The 15,883-nt window shown below is 34.6% G+C and overlaps 2 protein-coding genes across 2 annotated transcripts; one reads left to right on the top strand and one right to left on the bottom strand.

Moving 5' to 3' along the window:
• The first annotated feature begins 279 nt into the window (after nt 1-279).
• LOC138877102 (uncharacterized) lies at nt 280-2,441 on the top strand. Its single transcript, XM_070156630.1, has 5 exons — nt 280-606; nt 703-977; nt 1,077-1,117; nt 1,250-1,740; nt 1,959-2,441. Exons 1-5 carry the CDS (start codon nt 280-282, stop codon nt 2,439-2,441), a joined length of 1,617 nt encoding a protein of 538 aa, XP_070012731.1.
• A 10,080-nt stretch (nt 2,442-12,521) lies between these two features.
• LOC104230845 (classical arabinogalactan protein 9) lies at nt 12,522-15,498 on the bottom strand. The gene is made up of 2 exons (XM_009783739.2): nt 14,732-15,498; nt 12,522-12,802 (listed from the first exon to the last, which is right to left on the bottom strand). Exons 1-2 carry the CDS (start codon nt 15,308-15,310, stop codon nt 12,734-12,736), a joined length of 648 nt encoding a protein of 215 aa, XP_009782041.1. The 5' UTR covers nt 15,311-15,498; the 3' UTR covers nt 12,522-12,733.
• Nucleotides 15,499-15,883: the final 385 nt, after the last annotated feature.

The raw sequence follows: 15,883 nt of genomic DNA, 5'->3' as shown, positions 1-15,883 counted from the left end.
TTAAATCACAACCTAGAACGAACGACGCCTATATATCTTTTGAATTTTCGTTCTTTTTAACGACTGAATTACGATTTTGACTACCCTGACAGACATGCTTTTGTATGTTGATCAGTAAGATTAACTGCAAAATGGGCAGACCCACACATGACTAACAACACCTGTCACGGAAAAACGACAAATCGTACAGTGAGGCCATTTATCACTATTTGTTTTCCTTTTGGAGTAATTGCTCGTGAAGCAAAAATCACGTGCTTACACTTTTTTTCACCTTCTGCAATGATAAACAACAATGAAGATGAAGTAAACATGGAGCTTATACCGATAACATCACATAGAATTGAAGAAATTGCTGAAAGTTCTTGTGCTTCTCAGAAATCAAGAAAAAGAGTGAGGAGAAAGGTGAAAGAATCTCCACCATGTAAAATACTTAGGCACGATGCGTTGCCTGAGGAAGTAAGAGTTGGATCAATCTTTGAGAATAAACAAAACATGACTAAATTTTTCCGTAGCTTGGAGATAAATCAAAAAGTTGAATTCACTGCTGTTAGATTATGTTCCAAGAGATACGAGCTGAAATGCATCGTGGACAAATGTGGTTGGAATGTACGTGCTACCAGAATAAAAAATTCCACACTGTTCAGGGTGATAAAATATCATAACATCCATGAATGCTCGGTTGATGCAAGAAAATAATATCAGAAGCATGATACATCAAATTTTATAAGTGAACAAATTATAGAACATGTTCGAGACAAAAAGATAGAGGTTACACCAGCCTTTGTAGAAAATGAAATGAAAAAGAAATTTGGAATTGACATTGGTTATCACAAGGCATGGCGTGCTATTCAAAAAGTTGTTGCTTGCATAAGGGGAACACCTAAAGAGAACTACCAGATTCTTCCTTCATACCTACACATGATGGTGGCCAAAAACTCAGGAACATACACAAGCATAAAAAGAGATTCGCAGAATAGGTAAGCAAAATAATACTAACCATCTGCCTGAAGTTTCAAATGTTACTATTTGAAAAACTTCACACCTTATGATTTATTTTTTTGTGTTTCCATGTACAGATTTGCTTACTTGTTCTTCGCTCATGCGGCATCAGTAGCTGGTTAGTCCTACTGCAGACCCGTTATTGCAGTAGATGCAATGTTTTTTAAGTCAAAATATCGTGGTGTTCTATTTGTTACTGTATCAAAGGATGCAAACAATCAAATCTTTCCTCTATGTTTTGGTGTAGCAGATTCAGAAAACAATGAGGCATACATTTGGTTCTTCGGGGAAATGAGAAAAGCAATTCAAGTCCGTCATGAACTGGTTTTCTTGTCAGATAGAAACCAATCGATCGCAAATGGTATTAGAAAAGTTTTTCCTGAAGCTCACCATGGTATCTGCCTCTATCACTTTGAGAAATATTTAAAGCAAAGACATGCAAAGGCCACGGTAATAAATCTTTTGCAAAGTGCTGCAAGGTCATACAAACGTAAAGATTTTAATCAGTTAATGTACCAACTCAAAAGTATTGACAAGAAAACATACAATTCTATAATGGAAGAGCCTCCCGAGAGATGGGCTCGATCGTGGTTCCCACAGCGACGTTATGATATGCTAACAACAAATATGGTAGAATCAATGAATTCTGTTCTACTAAAAGGGAGAGAAATGTCTATTTTAAGAATGTTAGATTTCATCCAAGAAAAGCTGGGAGAGTGGTTTTATGAACGGAGAAAAAAGGCAAATGAAACTTTTCACAGAGTATCAATATAGACAGAAGAAGAGATGACTAAGAAGATGGACTTGGCTTGCAAAATATTTGTGAGTATATTTATTAACTTCAGCTTTTTATATCTGTTGCAGTGATTTACTGCTTACATTTAAAAAAATTCATACTTTTTCTTTTTGAAGAAAAAATACACTAGTATAATTTGTCTTAATTTTTTATTCCTTGTTAGGTGTTCAACCTTGACTTAATGTTGTTTAGAATAAATAGTGAAGGAATTGAATTCATTGTGGACTTAAAGAATAGAACTTGTGACTGCCTGGAATTTCAACTTGATGAATTGCCCTGTCCACATGCAATTGCTGCTATTAATAAGAGATATTTGCAGAAATCTGATTACTGCTCAAATTGGTATTCAAGGGAAACATGGTTGAAAACATATGAAGGACATTTGAATATCGTGGGAGATCAAAAATCATGGAAAATACCACAAAATGTACAATCTAAGATCACAAAACCTCCCGATGTAGAGATTTTACAAGGAAGAAGACAAAAGAAAAGGCATATACCTGCGACAGAATCATCAGTACCATTCAAGTCTACCAAATACAGTCGATGTAAACAAGTTGGGCATAACAGAACAACGTGCTTGTCTTCTCCAGTACCTCATCCATATTCCAAGAAACACACTGAAAATTACTCCAAGCTTCAATAATCCTTGGTCTGAATTTAGACTTTCTTTACTGTATGACATAATTCAAATGTGATTTTTTTCATAGGAATAAAAAAAATAAGCTCTTGGACAATTTTATATACTGCTAAAATACAAATCACTCATTTTTGTTGCGCAGGCTTACAGGTTTTGTTGCATTTAAAAAAGGTACGCAATGACTTCTGCCAGAAAAAACTTCAGGTTACAGTATGTGAAATACATATCCTTAAACAAACACACACACACATATGCGTACAACACACAAAAAGAAACGCATGTACAAACAAAAGTTGTAGCATCTCTAAGCAACTAAGAAGTATAAAGCAAATACCAACAAATAACAAGGATAATGCAATAGAAAGCTAAGAACAAAGAGGGTGACAATTACATTGATATAAAAAGAGGTCAGAACAACACACATTTACAAACAAAACTTCAGCTCTCCGGGCTGAAGTTATACAAAATTAACCTAAAAAACTTCAGCTCTATGGGTTGAAGTAAACAAAAAGCATAGCATTGAAAACATAAAAAAGGATTACAAACACTAACAATCATCACCATCATCATCGTCGTCATCACAGTACTCCTCAATTTCTATAAATATCTCATCATCATCACTATCGGAGATAACTATAGGGTACTCGGGCAAAAGACCACTGAATTCAAGAAGATCAATCTTTAACTTGTTGAATTGATCACGCAGCTGACTTTGTTCGACGATTACTCTGTCCATAAGAGAAAGAAGAGTCTTTAGGTTGTTTTGTTGCTTGGAATAGTCGTTCCAGCTGGGAAACTGAAAACTATCAAACTGCTGCACAACCTTGTCGAACGAGGTTGAATAACTTCCACAACTACGTTCCATGTTAAGCCTGTTCTGGAATGATTGATTGGCAAAAAACTATGGTCTGATTCTCTCCCAATCAGCCTTTATTTAATCCTACAAAAGCATAAGCTTATACATCGGTTTGTTATTGTACCATTCACACTTCAAACTCTCCCACTTCTGCATAATTTCATCCATATTAGGCTTCCCACTTCCGCTTGCACCAGACATTTTTTCTTTAACAAAAACTGAAAGACTAAGGATGAATACAAATTTAAAGAAATATGATAGAACTCTATGAATGACTATGAAATTTCAAATGAAGAGATTGTTAATATAGACAAAGAGTTCACCTAATCAATTTAATATCTATAAATGTAAAAGTAACTTTTTAGTTGTTTTTACTGTTTTACGTTCAGAGAAATTGAATGAAACAAGATAAGTAGGTGGTAAAAACAAGTATGTTGTAAATGCAAAAAGAAATATAACTTCAGCCCTAATAAAACCCACAGTTTTTCTATAGTAAAAAAAATAACTTCAGCCTGAAAAATAACTTTTCGGATCATTACTATATGGTCAAACAAATTTAAATGAAAGATGAAGTAGTTGACAAAAGACAAAAAGTAGATAGTAAATGCAAAGAAGATAAGTATCAACTTAAAAAAAATACCAAAACATGCTAAAGTTGTTGTCCTAAAGCTTTTTCGAAAAATTTCGGCCCAATGTGCTGATGTTGTTTAGTATATTTCCAAAAACTTCAGCACCTGTTAAGCTGAAGTTTTTCTATTGGATTCAATAGTTTTTGTCTTAAGCTTTTTTTGAAAAACTTCGACCCAATGTGCTGAAGTTTTTAGTATATTTCCAAAAACTTCAGCACTTGATCAGCCTAAGTTTTTCTGTAGGATTGAATAGTTTTTGTCCTAAAGCTTTTCAAAAAACTTCGGCCCAATGTGCTGAAGTTTTTTAGTATATTTCCAAAAACTTCAGCACCTGATAAGCAGAAGTTTTTGTGTTGGATTTAATAGTTTTTGTCTTAAAGCTTTTTGAAGAAACTTCGGTCGAATGTCCTGAAGTTTTTTACCATATTTCCAAAAACTTCACCACCTGATAAGGTGAAGTTTTTGTGTCGGATTTAATAGTTTTCTTATAACTTTTAAACAAAACTTCAGCTCAAAAAACAGAAGTCATGCTTAAGTTTTTTCAAACAAAAAATGTACTTAAAATTCATGATAAAAGACACAAACATATTTGTGAAAGTGAACTAAAAAAATAATTAATGTATATTCACAAAATCCAAATTATGTACAACCAATCCTCTAATCAAAATATTCACACAGAGTCTCTTCAAAATCTCCATAATCATGGCCTTCTCGTTCTGCTGAAGTTTCATAGCCGCTATCTTTTTTCCACTTTCCATGAGCCCAAAGATTGGCAGCCAATTCTCTCCTGAATGTCAATGTTTGACTTTGATCGAAATTGAAGACATCTTCTCTCTTCAACCGGATATCAATAAACTTAAGAGCAAATATACCACAATCCACACTACAAAAAACACATGAAAAAGAAATTAAAGAATAGTTAACACAAGGGAAAAAATAATAAACATAAGATGCATGGTAAAACATATGTGAAACATGTACTTGGTAGTCTGCTTCGGTGTGTTCATCCACTTAATTTGAAATTTTTCCACAGGACTGTCCCTATAAAATTTATTATGTTCCCCAAAATTTAAGCATTTGAGACAGTGTGGAATCAACCGGGCATAAATTTTGACATGTTCAAGTGCACGCTCGTATGTTGCATCGCCCATGGAATCATACGCATATATAAATTTGTCTTCAAAGTCCAGAATTCCAAAAAAGTAGTGCGTAGATATTTGGCCCTCTCTTGGCTTAAGTCGAAATGGAAAGAATACTTTTTTGGCAAATGCCCATGAGATACCACAGGAAAGGTCGAGGCATTTTACGTAGTTGGCCACCTTTTCATTCGTTGATTCTTCCTCATACCAACAAAAGTCTGTAAGTGGCTTAATAACCGCTTCTTTTTTTTTCAATCTGTTCTTCGGATATCTTCTTTCTTTTTGATTTGCTCTTAAGAACTGCCATTCTCTTTTGCTTCCTTTTCTCAATTATCTTCAACTTTTCTTCTGAAGGATGAATACTATCTAGGATAGTCATATACTGATCGAAAAGTAAATATGTTACTGCACATCTTGATTTTGTATAACGTGGAAGGTGATAGCAATATTTTTTGCGCAAGTAATATACGCCCACATCAATATGCTGCAAATGGACAACGACAAATGATAACATGTGAAATTACCACTATGAAGTTTAGAAAAAACACATTATACAACTACAAACAGCATGACAAAAACTTAAGCATATTCAGTTCTAGCAAATAAGCTAAAAAACTTCAACAGTTTACTATGAATAAAGCTATACTACAAAAAATAAGCTGAACTTTTGGGAAATACAGTTGAAAACCAATTCAAAAAACAAACTTAATAACTTACTTCATCTGCAAGATCAGAGTCAGTATCCATAAGCTCGGTAAAGAATGATTTTTGAATATCAAGTCCAGCTAATCTGAATGGATTTGAATCATATTCACTGGCATCCATCTCCAACCACTCTTTAAATCTTTGCATCAATCCACTGTCTTGATTAACATAATGGAAGGGACACCTTCTTCTATTCTTTCATACTATCCAATCTTGCCCCCTTTGCTTTTTCTTATAAACTACATAAGGAGATCTCAACCAAATACTCTCTATACGCATCCTTTTCCCTTTTTTATATTATTTTCCTTTTGCTTGCTCTTCCTGCTGTACCGTCACAACTAACTGTTGTTGTTCAGCAGCAGAGGGGAAACTACAGCCATCGTGGCATATGCTTGACCAATTCCCTGTTGTTCACGATGTTCTTATGTCTCTTCACGAACAACAACAAAAGCAGAATTACCTTCTGAATCAGCCCCTTGTGTACTACCAAGTGAAAATGAACATAATTGAAGTTGGGGATATCACTGGTGTCACACATAGGAGAACTAGAAATCTTCCTTCTTTTAGGTTTTGGAAGAAGTTCCGATGCATCAGATGAGATCTGCAAAAGCAAGAAAAATATAAACATAAATAAAACTGATAGAGAACACACATTAGGCAATAAATTAGCCAGTAATCGAATTGCAGAAAATAATTACCTGGTCTAAGTGTTGCGACACAGATGGTGTTTGCATTCCAACAGATCCTGTATCTTCATGCAAAAAATAATAATAAATAATACTGACTAAATTATATAAAATAATACCAACACACTTCACACCTGTCTGTGAATCAACAGGTGTGAATATATGTATCTCCTTTTTCATATTGCTGCAGAATCTCACCCAATTCTTTTCGAGCTGCCTCCAGTCTTTCTGAAAAATCATTCAAAAACATAAAAAAGAAAATAAAATATGTAAAATTTCAAAATGTAAAAAATATACTTCGATCAAATATAATAAATTCATGATATATAGAATACCTTTATGTTTGTCTTCCGCTGTGGTTTCCCTAGGATGCATGCCTTTCCCAATATCAGCATTTCCAGCATCATTCAATTGTGAACCAACGTCGACGACCATTGCAGTATTCTTTGGAAGTTTTTCTCAACTCTACCTTCATTCAATTGAGCATCAATAGAGAGTTTTTGAGTTGTGGCAATTGAACCACGACTAGTTTCAACTTCCACTACATATTCATAAAAGATGGGGAATAGATCAACTAGTTTTTCTATATATAAAGCATAGAAAAAATTTATACCTGTAGTGAAAATTTCGCTACAGGATATTATAAAAAAAATATTTAAAACTTCAACTCTAAGAAGACTGAAGTTAGCCAGTCACAAACAAAAACTTCGACAGTTACAAAAAAAACCTCAGTTCGACAGTTACAAAAAAAAAACTTCATCTCTAGAGCTGAAGTTCGATAGTTATAAAAAAACGTCAGCTCTAGAGCTGAAGTTCGACAGTTATAAAAAAAGAACTTCAGCTCTATAGCTGAAAGTTCACCAGTTACAAACCAAAACATTCACCAAACAACATGCTGTAGTTTTTACAAAAAACACAAACACATGAAAACAAAACTTCAGCTCCTATCTAAAGTATAATTGAAATATTATAAACTTCACACTTTGTACCTATAGTAACAACTTCCTGTGTATCAGCACCTAGAAGTTCATTGCAAATCGCTATTACTCCTGCATAACGATCGTCTTTTAGATTTAAAGTACCAATAGGTGCTTGATTTCCAATATCATTTTCCAAAGCACAACTCGGTGCATGTTTTTCAGTGCCAACAACTTGATCATCTGCACCTTTCTCTCCACCTTTACTTTGTCTACAGACATTGAATTGTTCCTCTCCACCTTATTGTTGAACATGTTCAATGCCTTCAACAGCCGCTTCATTATGTGTAGCATTATCATCTGCGACTTTACGCAATGCATCATGAGCAGTATGTTCTTTAGTCTCAACAACTTGATTATGTGCACCTTGCTTGCTTCCAATATTCTCAGTTGATAAATGTGCTTCATCATTTACATCTCTGCTCAATCTATCTGCATTGGAACTATGCTCTTCAACTTGTTCTTGAACATGTTGATCGCCTTCAAAAGCTGATGGATCTTGTAACAGTCGTTCCTCCTATCATATTCTCGATGCTTACTCAAATCAAAATTGTCATCGTCCATTCCATTTGATTTGTTGACAATCATAAACAACTGTTCAAACTTCTCATCGAAATATTCCTAGAAAAAAAAATTACTAACAATGATTAATCTGAAATAAAATCAGCACAAATAAAAAGACTTCTCTATAAATTAGTTTACCTTCACTATCAAAAACTTCATTCACGATCGTGCTTCTTTCTTTTTCTACATGCCTTTGAACCTCCGTCGTTAACCTCTACAATAAATACACAACAAAAATTCAGATATAGAAGAAAATTTCAGCTCAAAAAACATGTTGTACTTTTACAAAAACAAACCCAAAAAAACTTCAGATCAAACCTTACAGAGCATATTGTATCAAGTAATTCATCGTCATCAAAGTCAGATGTAGATGAGGTAGAACGACTCTTGGTACGAGATGCTTCGCCAATAAAAGGAGTTCGATTCGGTTCTTTTGGTTGATTCCGACTACGTGGTGATTCACCAATGTCATGAGTTTGATTCGCTTCTTTTGATCGACTCTTTGTAGGTGGTGATTTACCAATGACAGGAGTTCGATTCAATTTTTTTGATCGACTCAGAGTACATGGTGATTTACTAGTTGAAGGAACTGTATTAACTACATTTGAACTAATCCGGTTGCACGTTAATTTCCCAATTAAAGGCATTGAATTCAATTCCTCTTCTGTAGGAATTATATCCAATACCCTAAAGTCGCGATATCTCTGTTTAATACAAAAAAGTATATTATGAGGAGAAAAAAACTAATACATCAACATATTAACACAAATACAAAAAAAAAAGTAACTTACTTCATAAGTTTTGAACATATAATAAAGTTCGGGATATTTAGGCTCTCCCATGCATACATAACGTAACATCCTGGGGATTGAGGCATATCAAGGTACTCATCCTCTGCTACATACTTCTCCCGAACATCTGGAAATCCAGTAAGTTTATACTCAGTTGCATGATGTTTGTTCTACTTGTCCAATGCATGTTTCAGTGAATTAATGGGCTTCTCATAAGCCACATTACCCCAAGAATATTCAGCACAAAGCTTCTCGTCTTCAACGATAGATGCATACTCCTCAATCACACATGACTCGGTATTTTTCCCAAATAGAATAGACTCTACAATAAGAATTTCCATAAGATTAACTACATCATCATCACTCTTGCATACGTGTGCATGATTCACAGCATTCTTTGGAATTACATTGCGAGTCATAAAACTTCGAATATCTTTCAAACTCATACCCTTGGACTTACCAAGATAGCGCTTCAGAATAGTGCTCTCTCGATTAAATGGTTTTTCAATATTATGTGTTGTGATTCGCAAACCACACATAATGTGAAAGTCTTCAAGGGTGAAGGAAACATCATGCCCAAAAATCTTGAAACTAATGGAGTCTCGATCATTCGTGAATATTCGAGAAAGACACAGACAATGAACCAACTTCATGCTGCATTTGAAATTCTCCATAGCAATAATGTATCTAAATGCACCATTATTAAGCTTATCCCTTTGTGCAGGAGTCAAGAAATTTGCAATTAAACTCTTCAAATCATGGTTCCTTTTCCAGTAACCCTTAGAGTTAAAACATTCCGTAAACTCAAAATATTTTTGTCTTGGTACTGTAGGTAGAGGCCCAGGGACATAAGGACCTGGTGCTACTACAGGTAGTCTAGGTTTTTTAGGTGCTTTGCCTTCTTTAGCTACTTTGGGATCTTTAGGTGCTTTAGGAGCCATCTGTCCAAAAAAGTAAAAGATACAAATAATAACATCAGGACATTATCAAAAAGATCATTTAAAACTTCAACACCTAAGAAGGCTTAAGTTCGACAAGTATAAAACAAAAACTTCAGCTCTAGAGCTGAAGTTCGACAGGTATAAAACAAAAATTCCAGCTCTAGAGTTGAAGTTCGACAGTTACAAAAAAAACTTCAGCTCGACAGGTATAAAACAAAAACTTCAGCTTTAGAGCTGAAGTTCACCAGTAACAAACACAAAAACTTCATCTCCTAAAGCTGGACTTCACCAGTTACAAACACAAAAAACTTCAGCTCCTAAAGATGGAATTCACCAGTTACAAACACAAAAATTTCAGCTCTAGAGCTGAAGTTCGACAGGTATAAAACAAAAACTTCAGCTCTAGAGCTAAAGTTCGACAAGTTACAAAAAAAAACTTCAGCTCTAGAGCTGAAGTTCGACACGTATAAAACAAAAACTTCAGCTCTAGAGCTGAAGTTCACCAGTAACAAACACAAAAACTTCATCTCCTAAAGCTGAAGTTCACCAGTAACAAACACAAAAACTTCATCTCCTAAAGCTGGACTTCACCAGTTACAAACACAAAAAACTTCATCTCCTAAAGATGGAATTCACCAGTTACAAACACAAAAACTTAATTCTAGTTCTTCATAAAAGCACAAAACATTCAGCAAAAAAACAAAACAAAAATTCAAAATCAAAAATAATGCCAAAACATGAAAAAAAAACTTCAGCTCCTATCTAAGGTATCATTATCATCTGTTTAACTCTGAAAATTTTTAAAAATTTGAACGTCTAATCACACATGAATTTATAGAATTTTCATTAACAACATAAACACTCGTTCAAAAAACCTAAAAATACAAACGTAAAAGTAAAACTAATGAACTTATCAAACTAAACCCTATCATAAATATATGACTATCAAACCCAAAACCGAAATTAAATCGTAAAATAAAACCCAGAAAGTTAATGCAATGTACCTGTGATTAAATCGTAATGTGGAAACAACAACGACTAGCAGTTGAAAATTCGAAACAACGACGAAAACCCTTTGATTTCAGAGAAGAGCAAATCAAAAAACGTGAATAACGGGAGAGAGAGACAGAGACAGTAGAGGACTAGCGTATACTTGGAGAGAAAGTAGTCTTTTAATAAAGGACAAAATAGTCTTTTCAAATGGCTTTTAACAAAAAAAACGGGTACGGGTACAAATAGAAAGACAAAGCGACTACATATTTGGGCGCCCCGTGCAATTTTTACGGTAATAATTGATATTCAGACATATTTAATTGAATGATTGAATAGAAAGAAAAAAAAATAGATAGTAACCTTTCAAACCAATCTTTTCCTAAACACAAATTCAAGTACCACTCTTTTTGGTTTTAAAAGCACCTTGCGTGATAGAAAACGAAGTAATCGAACAAACCGTATCCGACTCGATAACCCATTAGTCATATGTCATTTTATTCCGAATTGTAAACCCAACACAAATAAATTAATAGCAACACTTTTTTTTCATTCGGATTATATAAGTATTTTCTTAATTTACTATCACTAGTTTTCTAAATATCTTATCTTGTTAGTACTTGCCTATCAGTGCTCTTCCATCTTTTCTTTAGTCTAGGGTCTATCTAAAACCATCTCTACTCTTCCGGTAGAACAATCTTAAACTGGCTAGTGGTTTTGGAGGTAAACATAGGTGTCCCAGTGTCCGGTAATTTTCAAACATTTCTGCTCATAATGTAAGATAAGCCATTCAAAGTTTTTAACTTTTATGAGTTTTTCGGCAAACAATCAGAAAGATTTTTTCACCTGGACAATAGATATCATCGTCTGGTCGAAGATCAAGATGCCTGCAGTTTTCACTTTTCAGTAAATTAACTTTACCCTTCGCAGAGCAGGGAATTACTACGGTGAATATCACAAAAGCAGGCAGACGAACGATTTGCCAGTGCCGTCATTTAAAGCATTTCGACGAATCGACCAATCTACTACAAGGCACAGTTTCTTTGCTTTTTCAAAATTTTCCCTTCATTTGCCCAACTTTCCTGAACTTTATGCATAAATTGATATGACATAATTTAGAAATGGTGCCAAGGATGTGTGTTACCCAATTCTATAAAATTTATCACAGGATTGAAGTTATATTCACGGATGGTGTAAATAAATGTTTACATAGTCAATGCAATTTGACATGTTGCAGAAGGTCACTACGTCAATTCAATTTGACATGTTGACAGACGGTCAGTAATTGCCTTATTTCTAGGTTACAAATTGATGTAGGAAGAGTAAACAAGAAAACAATCAGGCAAATAGAAGGTGAAATAGTTTATTAGAGAAAGTTTGCTCGCGGCAAGAAAATCTTAAGAGAGAATTATTATTGACTTCGAATGATTTATATTGGGTTCTAAAGAGCAATTTATAAGACATCTCTAATGCAACAAAAGCTAAGATCCACAAAATCCTTTCAACAAAGGTTATTGCAATTCCAATCAAGAAGGAATCTCTCCAAATCTTAATTGGAAATTCTCTAAATCATTGGATCTCATTCTCCGTGATTTTCTACATCACAAATTCCATTGATGATGGGTATTCAACTTTCAAATCCATATGTGAAAAAAAAATAACAATGCTCGAGCATGTATAGATTTTAAACGATTTTATTCATTTTGTGACCTAGCTATAGGTTTAATTAAGGTTTGACATTTTCTGTTTATAACAAAACAGAGGCATGGATGAGCTAAATGAGAAATATATAAGAAGAAAACATGAAATGGATGAAGAGCTAATAGCAGTTTAAATTTAGAAACAAACCGTCCCAAAAATACAAAGGCTCCCCTCAACAAGAAATCTCAAAAAAGAATCCAAGTGAATGTATAATCCGCAAATACATGTAATGAGAAAAATAGGCCATCATCGGTCCTCCTAAGCTAAAGAGATGGCAATTCATATATAGTGGCAAAAGTAGTTTGATCAAAACAGAGTTCTAAATCAGCAAGCACAAGACCAAGCTTCCCATAATCATCTTCGAAAACCTCAGGCTCTCCACTCCACTCTGCATATTAGAAATCCATCAAAATATAAGAAAATGAAATTAGCAAATATTTGCCAGACCCCAACTTACTTGAGACTAAGGGATAAGGCTTTGTTGTAATCATCAACAATTTAAACTAAAGAACATATATAGCTAGCTAGAGACTAGAGAGTGCTTTGGCAACACATAAAGTTAATGTTGCTCACAAGAAGCCACTTTGCTAGCTTTTGGTCATAGATTACCAAATTTATTTTGAAAAATCTGAGTTGAGTGAAATTTGGTTTGAACATGAAAATGTGTTTGGACATCGGTTTTCAAAACATATTTCACTTTTTTTTGTTTGAAAAAACATGAAACATGACTTATACCCACAAGTTCTAAAATGTAATAATAATATTTTGGGCCAAAACCAGCTCTGGGTTTTGGGAATTTTCAAAAATATGGATAAAATTTATGGACAGACATGTATTTGCCAAAAAAAAATTGGAAATTTTTTGACAAAATCTATGGCCAAACAAACAGGTCCAAATTATATATAACCAGACATCATCAACTCAATTTGATTGTGAAATTTGGTTTAGCATTACCATGAGATGAGGCTATTTTATAAACAGAATATCATCTGAAGAATTTAAGCATCCACCTCAAAGATAATTCATGGCATGTAAAATAAACCAAGATTTTTTTAACAAGCACTATTAGATCTCATCTGATCATTATATATCTGTAGCCAGTACGAGTTTTTTGTGCTGATATAATAAAAAGTTGGCACATGCATAAGAATCCAAATAAATTCAAAATCTACAAAATAATCCCAAATGTTTTTTAAGCCCCGTCAGATCTGATCTAATAATGAATCTGAGTTTGAGTTTTTTGGGGACATGAAAAGTTGACACATGCATAAGAATCCAACTAAGTTCAAAATAAGGGATATTGGGGGTTCAATGTGACTTTATATTCTCTCTGTATAGACTTTGCTACCCACCATATTATTCTTTCTGTCTCTTCAATTATTTGTTCTATAAATACGTACTATACTTGCTTACAGGTTATTAAAGCACCTTTTATGGATGATTGAATGTATTTTCTAATTTTACAGTTTTCACATGTGGAACTTTATTCACTCCATTTACCCCAGCTTACCCCTATATCTTCTTCTATATAAAAATACTTGAGCAGGTCTAGTATAGTGATATTCAGGGTAGGGGCAGAGTCATTATGGCCAAGCAGAAAAAGCACGTGACATGTCCCTAGTGAATAATCATAAAATATGAAAAACTCCGATGACTAATCAGAGACTAAAGCGTCGACAAAGCTCACATGTTCCCGACCACACCTGATCCCACTAGGCCCAAATTCCAATATCGACAATTTGGGCTGGGCTTTCACAGTCACACACATTTTCCGAGAAACTAGTCCATGTTAGAATACCTATTGACTATTATGCGCTCCATATTAATTATACCACATATTTAAAAATTATTTAACTCTAAACTCCTCATTTCTTTACGGCATGATCCATAATGTCATAACAGATTTATAATTATAGGTTCTAAAAGTATTTTAAAACATAAACTACTCTTTCCTCCCCTTTTACATATCACTCTAATCTTTTGCATACACCTTAAGATAATAACATTATATAAAAAGAGTTTACTCAGATTATTTATATTTATTCTCTGATTTCATATTATTATATTAATCTCTTCCCATATTTATTAAAGGAATATTGCAAAAACAAATGAAAATGAAAACAGAAAGATTAAGACAACGTATATAATAATGTAGTAAAACTAAAAGTATGATCCAACCTATAATGCTATGAAATCAGAAAATGAAAGGAAAAATGAAAAGAATCAAGAGCTATATTATTAACAGGATATATATATAATGCAAGAGTAGAACATATATATTTGTATACTATAAACCGAGATTTGAGTGAAAAAATACCTGATCAGTGGCTACTGATGGACCAGGAGAAAAAGCTGGAAGAGTACTCGGGGATGGAGCACCCATGGGAGGTGCTGGAGGACTCAATACTCCCAATGGAGATGGTGCCGGAGATGTGGCTACAGTCGTAGGTGCATCAGCCGGAGTCGAAGCTGGCGGAGTTGCAACTGGTGCAGGTGCAGCAGCAGGCGGAGGTGGGCTGGGAGGTGGAGTGGCAGGAGGTGGTGGGGTAGCCACAGGTGGAGGAGTAGCCGGTGGGGGAGCGCTAACTGGTGGTGGAGCACTCACTGGAGGAGGAGTAGCTGCCGGTGGAGGTGTAGCTTGTGGTGGAGCTGATACAGCTGGAGGTGGTGATGTTGATGTAGGTGGCGGAGATGAAACTGCCGGCGGCGGGGAAGATGCTGGAGGTGGTTGAGTTGGCGGAGGAGAACCAGTAGGTGCAGGGGTAGTAGGAGGAGATGGGGTAGTGGGTGTTGGTGGTGCTGGGGTGGCACTAGGTGACGTGGCCGGAGCTTGACCTCCAACGCCGGCGATTATAATGCAAATAAAACCGATCCAAATAGCATTTTTCCGATCCATTTTCACAATGTGTTTTGTTATGTGTGTGCACAGTAAAACTACTTAGAAAGAGAGAAGTGTAGTATGCGGCTATTAAAGAGAAGGAAGGGAAGGGTAATATATAGGGGTTGTTTGGGAGAAGAGTAAAAGGAAAGTAGAAAGGTAGAAGGTCTTTCTACATCTTACTCGTACAGAAGTAAGTTGTGACTACCAAACAGATCTGTAGTTGGCGTTTGTTTGTACGATCTGATGGAGTTGGGTGTGTGGGAGGGGAGTTAGGGACCCACTTGGATTTAATCATGTGATCTCCATTACTGCTTTCATAAATATAATGATCTTCTATTGTTGTCTTAAATATAATGCTCTGTTGAAGTTTACCATCAAATTTTTTATAGTGGCATTATAAAGTTATTCTATGAAATTACCAGGAGACATAACCATATATACACCAACGACATTAAATTCATTGAAATCCCACAAAATTGGATTTAGGGAGGATAAAGTGTACACGGACTTTACCCCTAATTAATTTATAAAAATAGAAATATTGTTTCCGAAAAATTCTCAGCTCACGTAACTATATATAATTGTTTA

The sequence above is a fragment of the Nicotiana sylvestris genome, chromosome 1 (genome assembly GCF_000393655.2).
Source record: "Nicotiana sylvestris chromosome 1, ASM39365v2, whole genome shotgun sequence".
NCBI lineage: Eukaryota > Viridiplantae > Streptophyta > Magnoliopsida > Solanales > Solanaceae > Nicotiana > Nicotiana sylvestris.
This window is presented reverse-complemented; position numbering and strand designations above follow the sequence as displayed.

What these genes read in the sequence shown, in the direction of transcription:
- LOC138877102 (XM_070156630.1), top strand. Translation starts at nt 280, where the DNA reads ATGATAAACAACAATGAAGATGAAGTAAACATGGAGCTTATACCGATA. An exon ending in TCATGCGGCATCAGTAGCTG is followed by an intron (nt 1,118 to 1,249) that starts GTTAGTCCTACT and finishes TTGGTGTAGCAG; the next exon opens with ATTCAGAAAACAATGAGGCA. An exon ending in TTTATGAACGGAGAAAAAAG is followed by an intron (nt 1,741 to 1,958) that starts GCAAATGAAACT and finishes ATTCCTTGTTAG; the next exon opens with GTGTTCAACCTTGACTTAAT.
- LOC104230845 (XM_009783739.2), bottom strand. Translation starts at nt 15,310, where the DNA reads ATGGATCGGAAAAATGCTATTTGGATCGGTTTTATTTGCATTATAATC. An exon ending in CATCAGTAGCCACTGATCAG is followed by an intron (nt 12,803 to 14,731) that starts GTATTTTTTCAC and finishes TCTAATATGCAG; the next exon opens with AGTGGAGTGGAGAGCCTGAG.